Source organism: Danio rerio, chromosome 1 (assembly GCF_049306965.1).
Source record: "Danio rerio strain Tuebingen ecotype United States chromosome 1, GRCz12tu, whole genome shotgun sequence".
NCBI classification, from domain to species: domain Eukaryota; kingdom Metazoa; phylum Chordata; class Actinopteri; order Cypriniformes; family Danionidae; genus Danio; species Danio rerio.
In genome coordinates this window covers 23095278-23109032 of record NC_133176.1, presented here as the reverse complement: position 1 = coordinate 23109032, position 13755 = coordinate 23095278, and the positions used below count along the sequence as shown (strand labels likewise).

Below are 13755 nucleotides of genomic sequence, written 5' to 3'. Positions count from 1 at the left end.
TAGTCCCTTTATTAATCTGTTGTCGCCACAGCGGAATGAACCGCCCACTTATCCAGCATATGTTTTACGCAGCGGATGCCCTTCCAGCTGCAACCCAGCTCTGGGAAACATCCATACACTCGCATTCACTCACACACTACGGACAATTTAGCTTACCCAATTCACTTATACATTTAAACGTTTAATCTAAGCGCATCTCGTAATAACACTACTCTGTAGTCTATTTAATCAAAGTCCCTATTGTATTCTGTATTCTAGACATTATAATAGATAGCTATGTATTTTAATGTCTATGATACAGAATACATGTCTGTTCTGTATGAAATCGTGCACCGTTGTGTTGCTGTTTGCGAAACGCTGATTGGCTGTTGCTAAGAAGAGGTTGCCAGGAGAGATCAAGACGCGTCGGCGTGAAGCACACTGGGAAGTGTAACGTTTTCCATAAACAAAAATGAAGGCAAGTGTGTTATTATTTTACTAGTCTACCTAGCGTCCTATTACTTTTCAACTGAATATCGCTATTTGAAGTGCACTTGTGCTTTCACGAATGCGTTACGAATGTCAGCATGCTTTAAAAAACACCATGTGTAGCGTTAGCAGGATGGCTAGTTAGCGCAGCAGCAGTACATATATGTTTAGCTCTAAAGATGAAGGGCATCTAAAAAGGCAATATACGGAAACATTTCTGCATGTCTGCTAATAATATAAGCGTTGACCTAAATAAGTAGGCTGTTATTACGTTATCTATGTTGACAGTATGTCTATTTGTGGTCATTTTATCCTCGTACAGTTTTAATCAGCGAGCTACATTGATTTTATTCTTTTTTTGTTCTCTAAAGCGTGTTTTCACGCTGTCAGAAAAGTCCTGGTCTGGATCATGTTTGCAATACAAGTGGCAAAAAACAGTGGGAAACTATCTTGCTGTTGCAGGGTGAGTAACTGTTTGATTAGTAAAGAAATCTTAATCTTTCATCAATCATTGTATAAGTTATATACTGTTGAAGAATTATTAGACCCCATGAATTAACATCCCCCCGTTCATTTGTTTCCCCAATTTTGACAGTATGTCAGTAAATAATATTTGACTAGATATTTTTCAAGACACTTCTATACAGCTTAAAGTGACATTTGAAGGCTTAACTGGGTAAATTATGTTAACTAGGCAGGTTAGGGTAATTAGGCAAGCCACTGTATAACAATTGTTTGTTTAGTAGACAATCAAAAAAATATATAGCTTAAAGGGGCTAATAATTTTGACCTTAAAATGTTTTTTTCTTAAATTAAGAACTTATTCTAGCTGAAATAAAACAAATAAGACTTTTTCTAGAAGAAAAAAATAAGATCAGACATACTGTGAAACTTTCCTTGCTCTGCTAAACATAATTTGGGAAATATTTAAAAAAAGAAAAGAAAATTCAAAGGGGGGCTAATAATTCTGACTTCAACTGTATGTCACATTTAATGAATCCACAGCCCTGACAATTTAGTGAAAATCTTCGATCGGCATGGACAGAAGGTGAACGAGTTAAATCTCCCTGGGTACGTGGGCATTCATGCATTTTCTCTCTGAGATTTTAATTTAGAAACATTTATTTTATATATCATATTAATTAGTTTTGTTTGAAATAAATAAACTTGCACGGTTTGTTTGCACAGCAATTGTGTATCTCTTGACTGGGATAAAGATGGCGATATTTTGGCGGTGATTGCTGAGAAGTCCAGTTCTGTTTACTTGTGGGATGCGAATGTCAACAAAACCTCACAGCTGGACAGTGGTATGAGGTTAGTGATGTGATGAGAGACATATTAATCACTTTTCTTATAGATAAATAATAAACTCTTGGAATCATTGTTTTTGAGATGACGCCTATTTTGGGTTGCTGTATTGTTTTGTTGAGACAGAGATCAGATGTCATTTCTGCTGTGGTCCAAAACTGGGCCACTATTGGCTGTTGGCACGTCCAAAGGCAACCTACTGATCTACAATCAGCAAACATCACGGAAGATTCCTGTTCTGGGTATATATAAATTGTTTATTCAGTGTAATATGATTTATATTTGTATATAAAAATCTATTTAACTAATGAAAAACGAATAATTTTCCACCTGCACAGCACATTTTGCCTTATCATACTAATAAAAATAAGTAGACATGTTTACACATGAACAAAACTCATATTGATTGATTTTAGAAATACGGGTACATTTTGCATCTTTAACAAAATGTTTAGGATACACCAAACATTAATTATGGATTATTAATTATGTGGAGTAATTATATATCTCTTTTGCTGTTATATATCAGAGAATTTTTCATTCACTTTTAAAACAGTTAAATGATGAAAATGCGTACAATTAATTTTTTCTATATGTACATTTACAGATGTATATAACAATATAATATATTTAACTGAGTAATAATAATACAATAATATTCTTCCCCTTTATTTTCTGCTTTTTCTGGATAATATAAAACCAATAAAAAAATAGAAATAGAATGCTTTGTAAAGATTTTCCACATCGTGCAGGTAAACACACAAAGAAAATCACATGTGGCTGCTGGAGCTCTCAGAACCTCCTGGCGTTGGGCAGCGAAGACCGCAGCATAACAATCAGCAACCACGAGGGAGACACCATTCGACAGGTACTTGTGGATATGTCACAGAGAGATCCTGTTATATCATATCTGTTTATTTAAACAGAAATAGCTTGATTTGAATGTTTGAATGTTGTTCTTTTGCTCTTTTTCTTTCTTTCAGACCTCTGTGAGAGCTGACCCTGCAGATGTTCAATTCTCTGTGATGAAAACAGATGAGAGATCATCTCCAGGGCAAAGTACTGTATGTTAAATTTAATTTATTTTTTTTAAATATTACATTTTTTACACTTGGACTTTTGGGTGTATATGGAAGCCTGTTCCTGCCACTGAATAATACAAAATAAATTATTTAATGAAATTATAATGTTTATTAAAAATCATATAAAATTTGAAAGTGAGAATTCTGAGTTATGAAGTCGCAATTCCGAGTTATAAAGTTACTTACAATTCTGACTTTATAACTCGCAATTCTGAATTTATAATTTGCTAATTTGCAGTTCTGACTTTATAACTAGCAATTGTGAATTTCTGAATTATAACTCGGAGGATGAGACTTTATAACTCAGAATTCTGACGTTGTAACTTGGAATTGCCACTTTATAACTTAAAATTAATTTATTTATTTTTTATTCAGTGGTGGAAACGGGTTTCCATAGATTTAGTTGATTGCGTATTGTACAGTGGAAATACATATATCCACTGGTAAAACTTGTGCTAGTTTTTTGTTATTATCATAATATTTTTGTTAAATTATTATTTTTTAAACTGATTGGACCTGATGGTATATATAGAAGCCTGTTTCTGCCACTGAATAAAAAAAAGTATTTAATAAAATTATAAAGTTTGTAAAATTATAAAAAATATATATATTAAAAATTATAGAAAAAGTTTAAAAGTCAGAATTGCAAGTTATAAAATCATTCGCATTTCTGACTTAAATTAGAATTCTGACTTTATAACTCGGAATTCCGACTATAACTCAGGATTCTGACTATATATTTTTTAATTTACGTTTTTATTTTTTATTCAGTGGCGGGAACAGGCTTCCAAAGATACAGTTGAAGATATATGAAAAATTTTACAATACTGAATGCGTATTGTACAGTGGATATACATATATCCACTGGTAAAACTTGTGCTAGAGTAATTAGCGGTTCATTCTTCCGTGGCAACCCCTGATAAACTGCGGGCTAAGCCAAATGAAAGAGAGTATGTGTAATTTAATATTATTAAATTTAATATCATGGCATGAGTTATTTAATAGTAGAATTCAGATATTCATGAATATAAAAATGGCTATAGAAAAATATAAATAAAATAATATAGTATTTTATATTGCTTAGAGCAAATATTTCAATAAATCTGTAATTTTACACTGATTGTGGGTACATTTCTGAAAATAATTATGTTTTATATTAAATTATCTTTAACCTGCAGGTGAGTGTGGCTTTAGGAAAGAAGACGCTGTTTCTGTTTAACCTGAATGATCCTGATAACCCTATAGAACTGGCCTTCCAGCAGCGTTATGGCAACATCATCTCCTACCGCTGGTATACACACACACACACACACACACACACACACACACACACACACACACACACACACACACACACACACACACACACATTAATGTGATTACTGTTTTCAGTACAGCAGAGAGATAAAAATAAAGAGTTTTTTTATATACTGTAGTGATTTAGTAAAAATGTGCCTCTATAACCTTTACATTATATTATATAAATTTAGTTGTAATTAAGTTTTCTTAAGGAAACAATAGTCTTCTCAGAGACTAATCTTCTCAGCTATAGTAACCTATATTACTACAGGGTGGGCCATTTATATGGATACACCTTAATAAACTTATTGAGAATTTCACAAGAAAAACAATGGGGTGCTTGGTTTTAACATAACTTTATTCTTTCATGAGTTATTTACAAGCCCCTTCACATATACTAATGTGCCACAAAGATTACCTTAATGTCACTAACCATTCCCATTTTATTAAGGTTTATCCATGTAAATGGCCCATCCTGTATAATATAAAAGGCTTAAGTTAACAACATGAAATTCTTTATTCAAATTTGAAACATGACCCTAAAACGCATATAAAAATTTGGTAAGACTATAATGGTTAGCTAATGCATTTACTAACATTAACTAAAAATAAATAATCTTATAAAGTATTTGGTAATCATATTTCATCATTAACTAATGCATTATTAATAGGGATGTCCCTATCAGGTTTTTCTGCCCTCGAGTCCGAGTCATTTGATTTTAAGGGTGCTTTCACATCTATACTTTTGTTTCTGAACCTGTCTCGTTTCCCCAGTTAGCGCGGTCTGTTTGGCATATGGGAAGCCAGCAATCGTGCTAGGATCCGTGCCAAATCAGTCGCTCCGAGATCACTTGAATGAGGTGGTCGCAGCTCGATTAAAACGAACTCTGGAGCGTATTAATTGCAGTGAGAAAGCGATACGATCCGAGCGCGATCATATCACAGTGTTTTATGGGTATTTAATAGGCATATGAAGAGAGAACTATGAGTAGAGAGTCTCCCGAATGCCCGCAAACGAGTGATAATCTCCTGGTAATCTCGTAAACTTGTCCAACACCATCAAACCACCACCTCCCCTGACAGCTGAGCGGGACTCTGCAATATAAACCCTGACACTAACCAATGTGAGGAGAGTTTACTCACACGTGACTTGTTTTAGCTTTTTTGGTACGTTTAGAAACTTTGCAGTGTGAAAGCAACCCGCACCAAGAGCAAAGAGCGATGTAGCGAATGTAACAATTTTAATCCCTGTTTTGGAACAACTGAATCGATTCACAGGTGTGAAAGCACCCTAAGTATCTACCAAAACTCGATCTGATACTTCTATAATACATAAAAAAACAGATCTAGAATGTTTCTAATTTTTATTTATTTAACCTTTTTTAACATTCAACAACTCTGTTGACAAACAGAGCACTGCTGTGAGGTAGCTTCAACAATCAAGTAATAAATAACATCAATTTATCACTTTTGGACTTTAGTGCAACAGTAAATATAAAAAGAAAAATCGAATATAAAAACAAATTGCACCTCAACTTAAAACACCTGGCAGGCAATCCCAAGTTTACAGATCTCATGGTTTGCTATGCAGTGTTGTCGTCATCATCTTTATAATACCTCCGGACTGCAAAAATACTCACGCTTTCCGCTTCAAGCTGCTTCCATGTTCTACTTTGCCAGCGTTTAACCAATAGCATCTCTGCAACAAAGTGATGTCATGCCGCGCACTGTTTCTGTTTGAAGTCAAAAAAGAGGTCTAACTCACAGCCGAATCTCCATCTGTCTGATTGTCTGCTTCATGTCATAATCAGTCCCATGACACCCTACTAGTGTCTGAAGGGAAAGGTGCATTCACGTTTTACCAGATCAGGCACTTCATATTTGGTGATATACCGTATCGACGTCAATGCGTTCAGGCAAAAGATCCGGGCTCAACACAATTTATCTATTCGACTCTGAGTCAGATATTTCGTTAAAGAATCAATAGTTTTAAACGGTGCACTTTCAGATTGAAACCTCAGCTAGATGTTTTTATTCACTTAGAGCTGCGTTACACACTGCATGGAAGCTCGTTTTTAAAAACCCATAATAGAGGCTTTTTAAATTAAAAGTGCTACACAATAAAGTCAGCTTAAACACAAAGAAAAGATTGACAAATTCTGTGCATTTTCATTATACTACAAACACATTTCCCTTGCTGTCTGTAGGTATGGAGATGGCTATATCATGATTGGGTTTTCGCATGGTTATTTTGTGGTCATTTCCACGCACATCCGTGAGATTGGTCAAGAGTTGTTTCAGGCACACAATCATAAAGACAGCCTGACAAGCATCGCCATCTCACAGTCTCTAAACAAGGCCGCATCCTGTGGAGACAACTGGTAAGTGTTTATTAGTATGCATACTTCATCACGATCAATGTTACCATATGCCACATTATCCCAGTGGGCTGATCGACTTGTTGGTCAGCTGTCAAAACCAATTTACTTATACAAAACCATTATACAATATGTGACCCTGGACCACAAAGCCAAGACATAAAGGGCAGCTTTTTGATTTTGAGATTTATCACCTAAAAGCTGAATAAATAAGCTTTTCATTGATTTACTGTATGGTGTTTGTATTTAGCAGAGATACATTGTCAACTTGGAATTATAAGATTCTATCTGCATTCTAAATGATTTTGAGATGTTGAGCTTAAAAGTTTTTACATTTCATACAGCAAACAATATGTGTGTAATAGTTCTCTTTCATACATTAACATGACAGAGACCCTAAATGTACTGTAAATGTAAATTATCTAAATTCTCTTAAACTTGCAAGTTGGGGTAAAACAAACAGGGCAAACGCAGATAGAACCTTCTAAATCTCAAAGTCTTTTTTTTCTAACTGGCAGATCATTAATTGAAGCAATATTTTTCAAGAAATACAATCCATCTGCTTACTAATTTAATAAAAAATACATAAAAATTGGTGTTGTACCAATATGTTGATGCTTGAGAGTAAAATTTTTGCTTTCTATAACATTTAGTTAATGTTTTAGGATGAATATTATTTCTTGTTCATATTAAGCATACAAGTCTGTGCTAAATATTTTGTCCAGTGCAGCTGTTAATTTTATGTAATTTATTTATTTATTGATTTATATGCTTTATATGAATTATTGAATTATATTTATTGAATTAAATGCCCCATGAATTAAAATAAATGATTGCCCTTCAAGGCTTAATATCAAATTTAAAGACTTTAAAAGAAAACAGACAATGAGCAAATTAGTTTAATAAACACTGAAAAATGTTTCACTGACAATAAATACACAAATAAAAATATTTTACATTTAATATATAATTTGTTTTAATAACAGTTTCATTTTTAACAATGTAAAATTGAACATTTCATCTCAACGTGAAACATTGCTTCTAAATCATCACATTTACACACATTTGTTCAGTTACAGGTTTTTTCTCAATTATGTGTCGTGCAGCATTATTTAATTAACTCTGATTTTGTGTTTCTTTCTGGTCTTTCCTGCTGTCAACGGAGCAATCCGGTGGAAAGACAAAGAAAGCTGATCCTACTTGGTCCACATGCATGCATTTAAAATGCTGATTCGCTCACATGCACATGCACATTTCTAATCAAACATATTTTTGATTATATTCTTGATTATATATGATTACAATCACAATTATAATATTGATTATAAATTTGACATATTTACAGTAAGAAATTTACAAAATATCTTAATGGAAAATGATCTTTTTCAATATCATTTATAATATTTTAACGATTAGAATATTAATATTCTAATGATTTTGAGCATAAATAAAACATCTGTCACTTTGATCCATACAAGGGCTTTTCACTCTTGAAATTTACTTGAAATTATTAACCCTGGGTTATCATAAACCCTGAATGAAAATGCAATCTAGGGTTATCTGTAATCACATTTCACACTACTCATCCTATACCTGGGGTTGTATAATGTTTAATGTATAATCCTGGGTATTCATTAAAAAACATTGGTTTCACACTGTGGATTCCTTAACTCTGGGTTAATGTTCTCATTCACATATTTGCTGTCATTGTCACTAACTGGACAAACAGCAGGCAATCGTTATAGACAGAACTTAGCATCTTGTCAGTTATAAAAAAATATCACCATGTAGGTTTATAGGTGTTTTACCCAGGATGATGTTTAGAATGACAATAAACTAGGGTTAAGTTGGAAGGCGGTAACTACTGCAGTGATTTGCACTGTAATATTGCTGAAAGACTAAAGAAAGATTATCAGCATGAAGGTGAAAATAAAAATGTACATTTCTTAAAACCACCTTCTGCAATCTTAAACCAACAATGGAAAATAAGTGCAGTTAGAGCAGCTAAATATGTGGTAGAGCATTGCTCTTGTGACTATAATGTATTGCAATATGGATCAATTAAGTATTAATGTTAAATCAAAAGTAATTCACAGCATACTTAAAAATTAAATGGTTTAAAACTATATTTAGTTGTCAGTACAGTGGTATTAGTTACAAAATAAATGTATAAAATGATTACACCAATAATATTAATTGTCCACATCTTAAATGTAAAATGCTACCTAATAGAGACAGGGAAGAGCAGAGCCCTGAGAAAGACCCAGAGCTCAAGAAGAAAAAATACAATCTTTTTTTGTCTTTTCCTAGACCATGTGATCAACTCAGCAGACCCCAAAATACATAGATATCAGCTTACATGCCTGAACCCATAAGCACTTCTTATATGTTTTTTTTTTACTTGTTTGATAGAAAAGACATACTTTCTAATAACAACAAATGCATAAGATGATTTTCAGCCTTTCAAAGCACGTTTTTTCCTAAACTGAACCGAAGCCGTTTTAATGTACTAGAATTACACCAGCATTCTACATTACTCTCCTGCCTGCCTGAATTACTAGAATGTTAGACAATTTGAAATATTGTGGCTTTTCAAGCTGCTTTCACACAATCTACAATTGCAAGATGCACTGTAGAAGTAAAAATGAAATAAATTGAATCGATGATTGAATACCCTGGCAGTGTATTTTTGGCTATTGTACAACTATTGTGGTTTAGGGTAACATATTGTATACTCTTAAAGTTACATCATCCTCAGGCCTGCCTATTTCAGACCAACGCTCCACTGCTTTCCAATTCATTTATGACAGTTTCATTCACCACCGTAAAAACATATGTTTGGAGATAACACTGTTGTGTTTGTCTGTCAGTATCAAGATACATGACCTGACTGATCTGAAGGAGATGTATGCTATAGTCACTCTGGATGAGGAGACCAAAGGTATTAAATCATTTTGGTGCGTGTTAGTGCACTGTAAATAGCAATTCTTAGTTCTCTGGTGTCTTTCTCAGGCCTTGATCAGATGTGTTGGACTGATGACGGGCAGCTGTTAGCCGTGTCGTCTCAGCAGGGCACTTTGCATGTCTTTCTCACCAAGCTGCCTATACTGGGAGACAGCAGTGGCACTAGAATTGCCTATCTTACATCCCTGCTGGAGGTTACAGTCGCTAATCCAGTGGAAGGGGTAAGAGGATGACACAGATTTGTATGCTTCAGTAAAAATTAAATAATCTTAGTTTAAAGAATAAAAATCATTGCTTTCTCACAGTGATGATGGCAAATTACACTTATATGACTTATATGACTTTCAAATTACAGATGTGACTGTTTATTTTTTTCTGTATTGTGACGCAGTTCCTAGAGAAACAGAATATTAAATGAGAAAACAGTGGGTGTGGCTTGTTTTTTTTTTTTACTGTGAGCTGATTGGATATAATGGAGTAGGCATTTCATTCAGAAAGGTCGAGAAAAGGGTGTTAGGAGAGTTACTACCCCTAACACACACCTCCTCCTCCTCCTCACTATTTCTGTTTGTTGTCACGGGGCTGTCAAAACTGACAGTTGGAGGGGTGTGGTTAAGTATGTTAACCACGCCCAATGCCTCAGACAGACATAATCTGTGAAAGGTCAAACTAATTTGTTTTACTTGATGACATGCACAGATGAATTGTTCAACACAAAACTAGCAATGTGAGCTAACAAAATCAATTTACACTCACTGGCCACTTCATAAGGTACACCTTTTCAACCGCTCATTAACCCAAATTTATAATCAGCCAATCACATAGCAGCAACTCAATGCATTTAGGCATGTAGACATGGTCAAGATGATCTGCTGCAGTTCAAACCGAGCATCAGAATGGGGAAGAAAGGTCATTTAAGTGACTTTAAACGTGGCAAAGTTGATGATGCCAGACAGGCTGCTCTGAGTATTTCAGAAAATGCTGATCTACTGGGATTTTCACGCCCAACCATCTCTAGGGTTTACTGAGAGGAGAATGACCAGACAACTGAATGGCCAGTTACAACCAAGGTAGGCAGAATAAGCATCTCTGAATGCACAACATGTCCAACCTTAAGGTGGATGGGCTACAGCAGCTGAAGGCCACACTGGGTGCCACTCCTGTCAGCTAAGAACAGGAAGCTAAAGCTACAATTCACACAGGCTCACCAAAATTGGACAATAGAAGATTGGAAAAACGTTGCCTGGTCTGATGAGTCTCGATTTCTGCTGTGACATTTGGATGGTAGGGTCAGAATTTGGCATCAACAACATGAAAGCATGGATCTATCCTACCTTGTATCAACGGTTCAGGCTAGTGGTGGTGGTGTAATGGTGCTGGGGATTTTTTCTTGGCACACTCTGTGCCCATTAGTACCAATTAAGCATCGTGTCAACACCACAGCCTACCTTATGTTGTTGCTGACCATGTCCATCACTTTATGACCACAGTGTACCCATCTTCTGGCCTCCACAGTCACCGGATCTAAATCCAATAAAACACCTGGATGTGCAGCCGACAAAATCTGCAGCAGTTACTTGATGCAAACATGTCAATATGGACCAAAATCTCTAAAGACTATTTCCAGTACCCTGTTGAATCTATGCCACAAAGGAAAAGGGGGTCCAGCCCGGTGCTAGTAAGGTGTAGCTAATAAAGTGGTCAGTGAGTGTAGTTGGTTTTGATTTCATATGTACTTTTAAGGCCTGTTATGGCATAAACATTTTAGGTGAGTTCAGGCATAAGAAACAATAGCGTTTAACGTTTTAACAAAGATTAAATATTTTTTATACAGTGAAGACTATTCAGTGTTTTTAGTTGAGTATTCATATACTGTTAGGACTCCCCAGAAAACAAAGCACTGTTAATTTTATTTATAAATTGGCTTTTTATTTATATCCATATTTATAATTATTTGTATTATATTTTATGCAGATGCGCTCCCCTGCAAAGTCACCCTAATCATTCTATAATAACACATTCTTTCCAAAAGTGCTCTTGTGAAGTAGTTTTGTAGTTACAGTAAATATAGCAACAAAAAAAAAAAAATTGCAACTTTAGCTTTTTTATATATAGCCATAATATTTAAATATCTAGCCATAATTCCCCAGAATATTTAAAAATGTAATTTCTTGGCGCCATTTTACCTTTTTTTTTTAGGAATCCCCTGTTCCAGTTGCAGTTGAGGTGGAACCCAGTTTTATAGCTGTGGGACCATATCATGTAGCTGTGGGCATGAATAACAGAGCGTGGTTTTATGCATTAGGAGATAGCGGTGAGTAAGGAGAACTATGAATTTGCATTACAGAGGAAAAAGAAAGTATTCTTCCATGTAGTGACTTTCTGTGCTCAAGTGTGACTGCTTTTGTTTCAGGTGTGGAGCGTGTAAAGGACACTGAGTATTTAGGGACAGTGGCCAGTATGTGTCTGAACTGTGACTATGCTGCTGCTCTGTTTGAGGGGAAACTTCAGTTGCATGTGGTAAGAAGATAAGTGATAATAAGAAGGCAACATTTCAAAAATATATTGTCAGCTTTTTATACTTTTTGATCTAATCTGTGTATCTTTGTATTTATGAAAGATTGATGGAGATGAGCAGGTTGTTCAAGAGGACAGACAGACCAAACTTTTTCCAGAACCCGATCAGAAATACAGAATCCTCAGTCATGCTCTCACCTCTGATTTTCTCTATTATGGGACTGATGTAAGTTATATGCATTTACTTTTATTATACAAATAGTTGAGGTGAATTTAATTACTGTATATGTGTGGAATGTCAGAATATGCTAAATTTGTAAAGCAGTAGATCACAGGTGCCAATCTCCTGTTCATCAAGAATCGCAGCTCTGCAGAGTTTCGCTTTGACCCTATTAAACACACCTGATCAAAATAATTGAGTGCTTCAGCCTTGTTTAAAACCTATAGGTTGGTATGTTGAGCAGAGTCTGAACTAAACTGTGCAGGACCTCAGGAACTGAGCTTTACATCCGTGCAGTAGATGAAAATCTCTCAGATGATCTACTGTTTTCCAATAAATTCTGCAGGACACATCTAATGGGCATTTTGCTGTCATAATTAAATCACTATGGTTAATATACAGTATTATATTAATATTTAATTAATAGAAATTGTTAATTAATTTAGTTAATTCTTCTTCCCAAGCGACTTCCAAATGAAGAGAAGAAAAATCTTTTTATTATTATTATTATTTTTTTTAATAAAACTCATTCTGATTCTGAATAATAACCTGGCCTCTCTTGTACCAGATCACTTAAATGTATCATTCTTTGGTTCTACAGACCGGGTTGATTCAGTGTTTCTATTTCGAAGATTGGCAGAGTGTGACTGAGTATCGACACACAGTGGGTGTACGCAAAGTCTTTCCAGACCCCAATGGAACACGTCTTGTTTTTATCGATGAAAAAAGTGACGGCTTCCTATACTGCCCGGTAAACACAAACAAACTAAATTTCCACTCTTACAAGAAACATTGTTTACCTGTCATCATGTCATGTAAGATGTGCATGACCTAATTTGGTATGTAGAATTTAAAAAAAAGAGGATGTGACATGAATTAATTTTTTTTTCCTTATAGGTGAATGACTCAGTGTTTGAGATCCCAGACTTTTCTCCTGCTATTAAAGGGGTGTTGTGGGAAAACTGGATCAGCAGTAAGGGTGTGTTTGTAGCCTATGAAGAAGACAAAGTCTATACGTATGCCTTCCACAAAGACACTATACAAGGTAAAAATATATGAGTAAATGTTTTATTATAAATAAGTAATAAAATTAGTGTCGGGTGGCTCATTGGTTAAGCACTGTCGCTTCACAGCAAGAAGGTCGCTGGTTCGAGTCTCGGCTGGGCCGGTTGGCATTTCTGTGTGGAGTTTGCATGTTCTCCGGGTGCTCAGGTTTCCCCCACAATCCAAACACATGTGCTATACTGTGGATGAATTGGATGAACTAAATTGGCCATAGTGGATAAGTGTGTGTGGGTGAATGCGAGAGTGTATTTCCCAGTACTGGGATGCGGCTGGAAGGGCATCCGGTGCGTAAAACGTATGCTTGAATAGTTGGTGGTTCCATCCACTGTGGTGGAATAAAGGACTAAGGACCTAATGAATAAGGACTAAGCTCAAGGAAAATGAATAAATAAATAAATGAATGAGTTATCTTTTTAATCATCTACAATATTATCAAAGTAGTTTTGAAACTATG

At 35.0% G+C, this 13755-nt stretch overlaps 1 protein-coding gene across 2 annotated transcripts in view; it reads left to right on the top strand.

Annotated features, from left to right (window-relative positions):
- The first annotated feature begins 387 nt into the window (after window positions 1–387).
- wdr19 (WD repeat domain 19) overlaps window positions 388–13755 on the top strand; it is a 38542-nt gene continuing 25174 nt past the window's right edge. Inside the window, exons 1-16 of one of the 2 annotated variants that reach the window (XM_073950864.1) lie at window positions 388–457; window positions 840–931; window positions 1474–1539; window positions 1657–1782; window positions 1903–2018; window positions 2529–2644; window positions 2760–2835; window positions 4037–4149; window positions 6365–6538; window positions 9406–9476; window positions 9548–9720; window positions 11699–11813; window positions 11913–12019; window positions 12120–12242; window positions 12838–12987; window positions 13134–13281. In XM_073950864.1, the coding sequence (XP_073806965.1) occupies window positions 2812–2835; window positions 4037–4149; window positions 6365–6538; window positions 9406–9476; window positions 9548–9720; window positions 11699–11813; window positions 11913–12019; window positions 12120–12242; window positions 12838–12987; window positions 13134–13281 (1198 nt within the window). In that variant the 5' untranslated portion in view covers window positions 388–457; window positions 840–931; window positions 1474–1539; ... (2 more) ...; window positions 2529–2644; window positions 2760–2811. Of the gene's footprint in view, window positions 458–839; window positions 932–1473; window positions 1540–1656; window positions 1783–1902; window positions 2019–2528; window positions 2645–2759; window positions 2841–4036; window positions 4150–6364; window positions 6539–9405; window positions 9477–9547; window positions 9721–11698; window positions 11814–11912; window positions 12020–12119; window positions 12243–12837; window positions 12988–13133; window positions 13282–13755 lie in introns of both variants that reach the window. The other variant, XM_021476315.3, reaches the window with a different exon arrangement.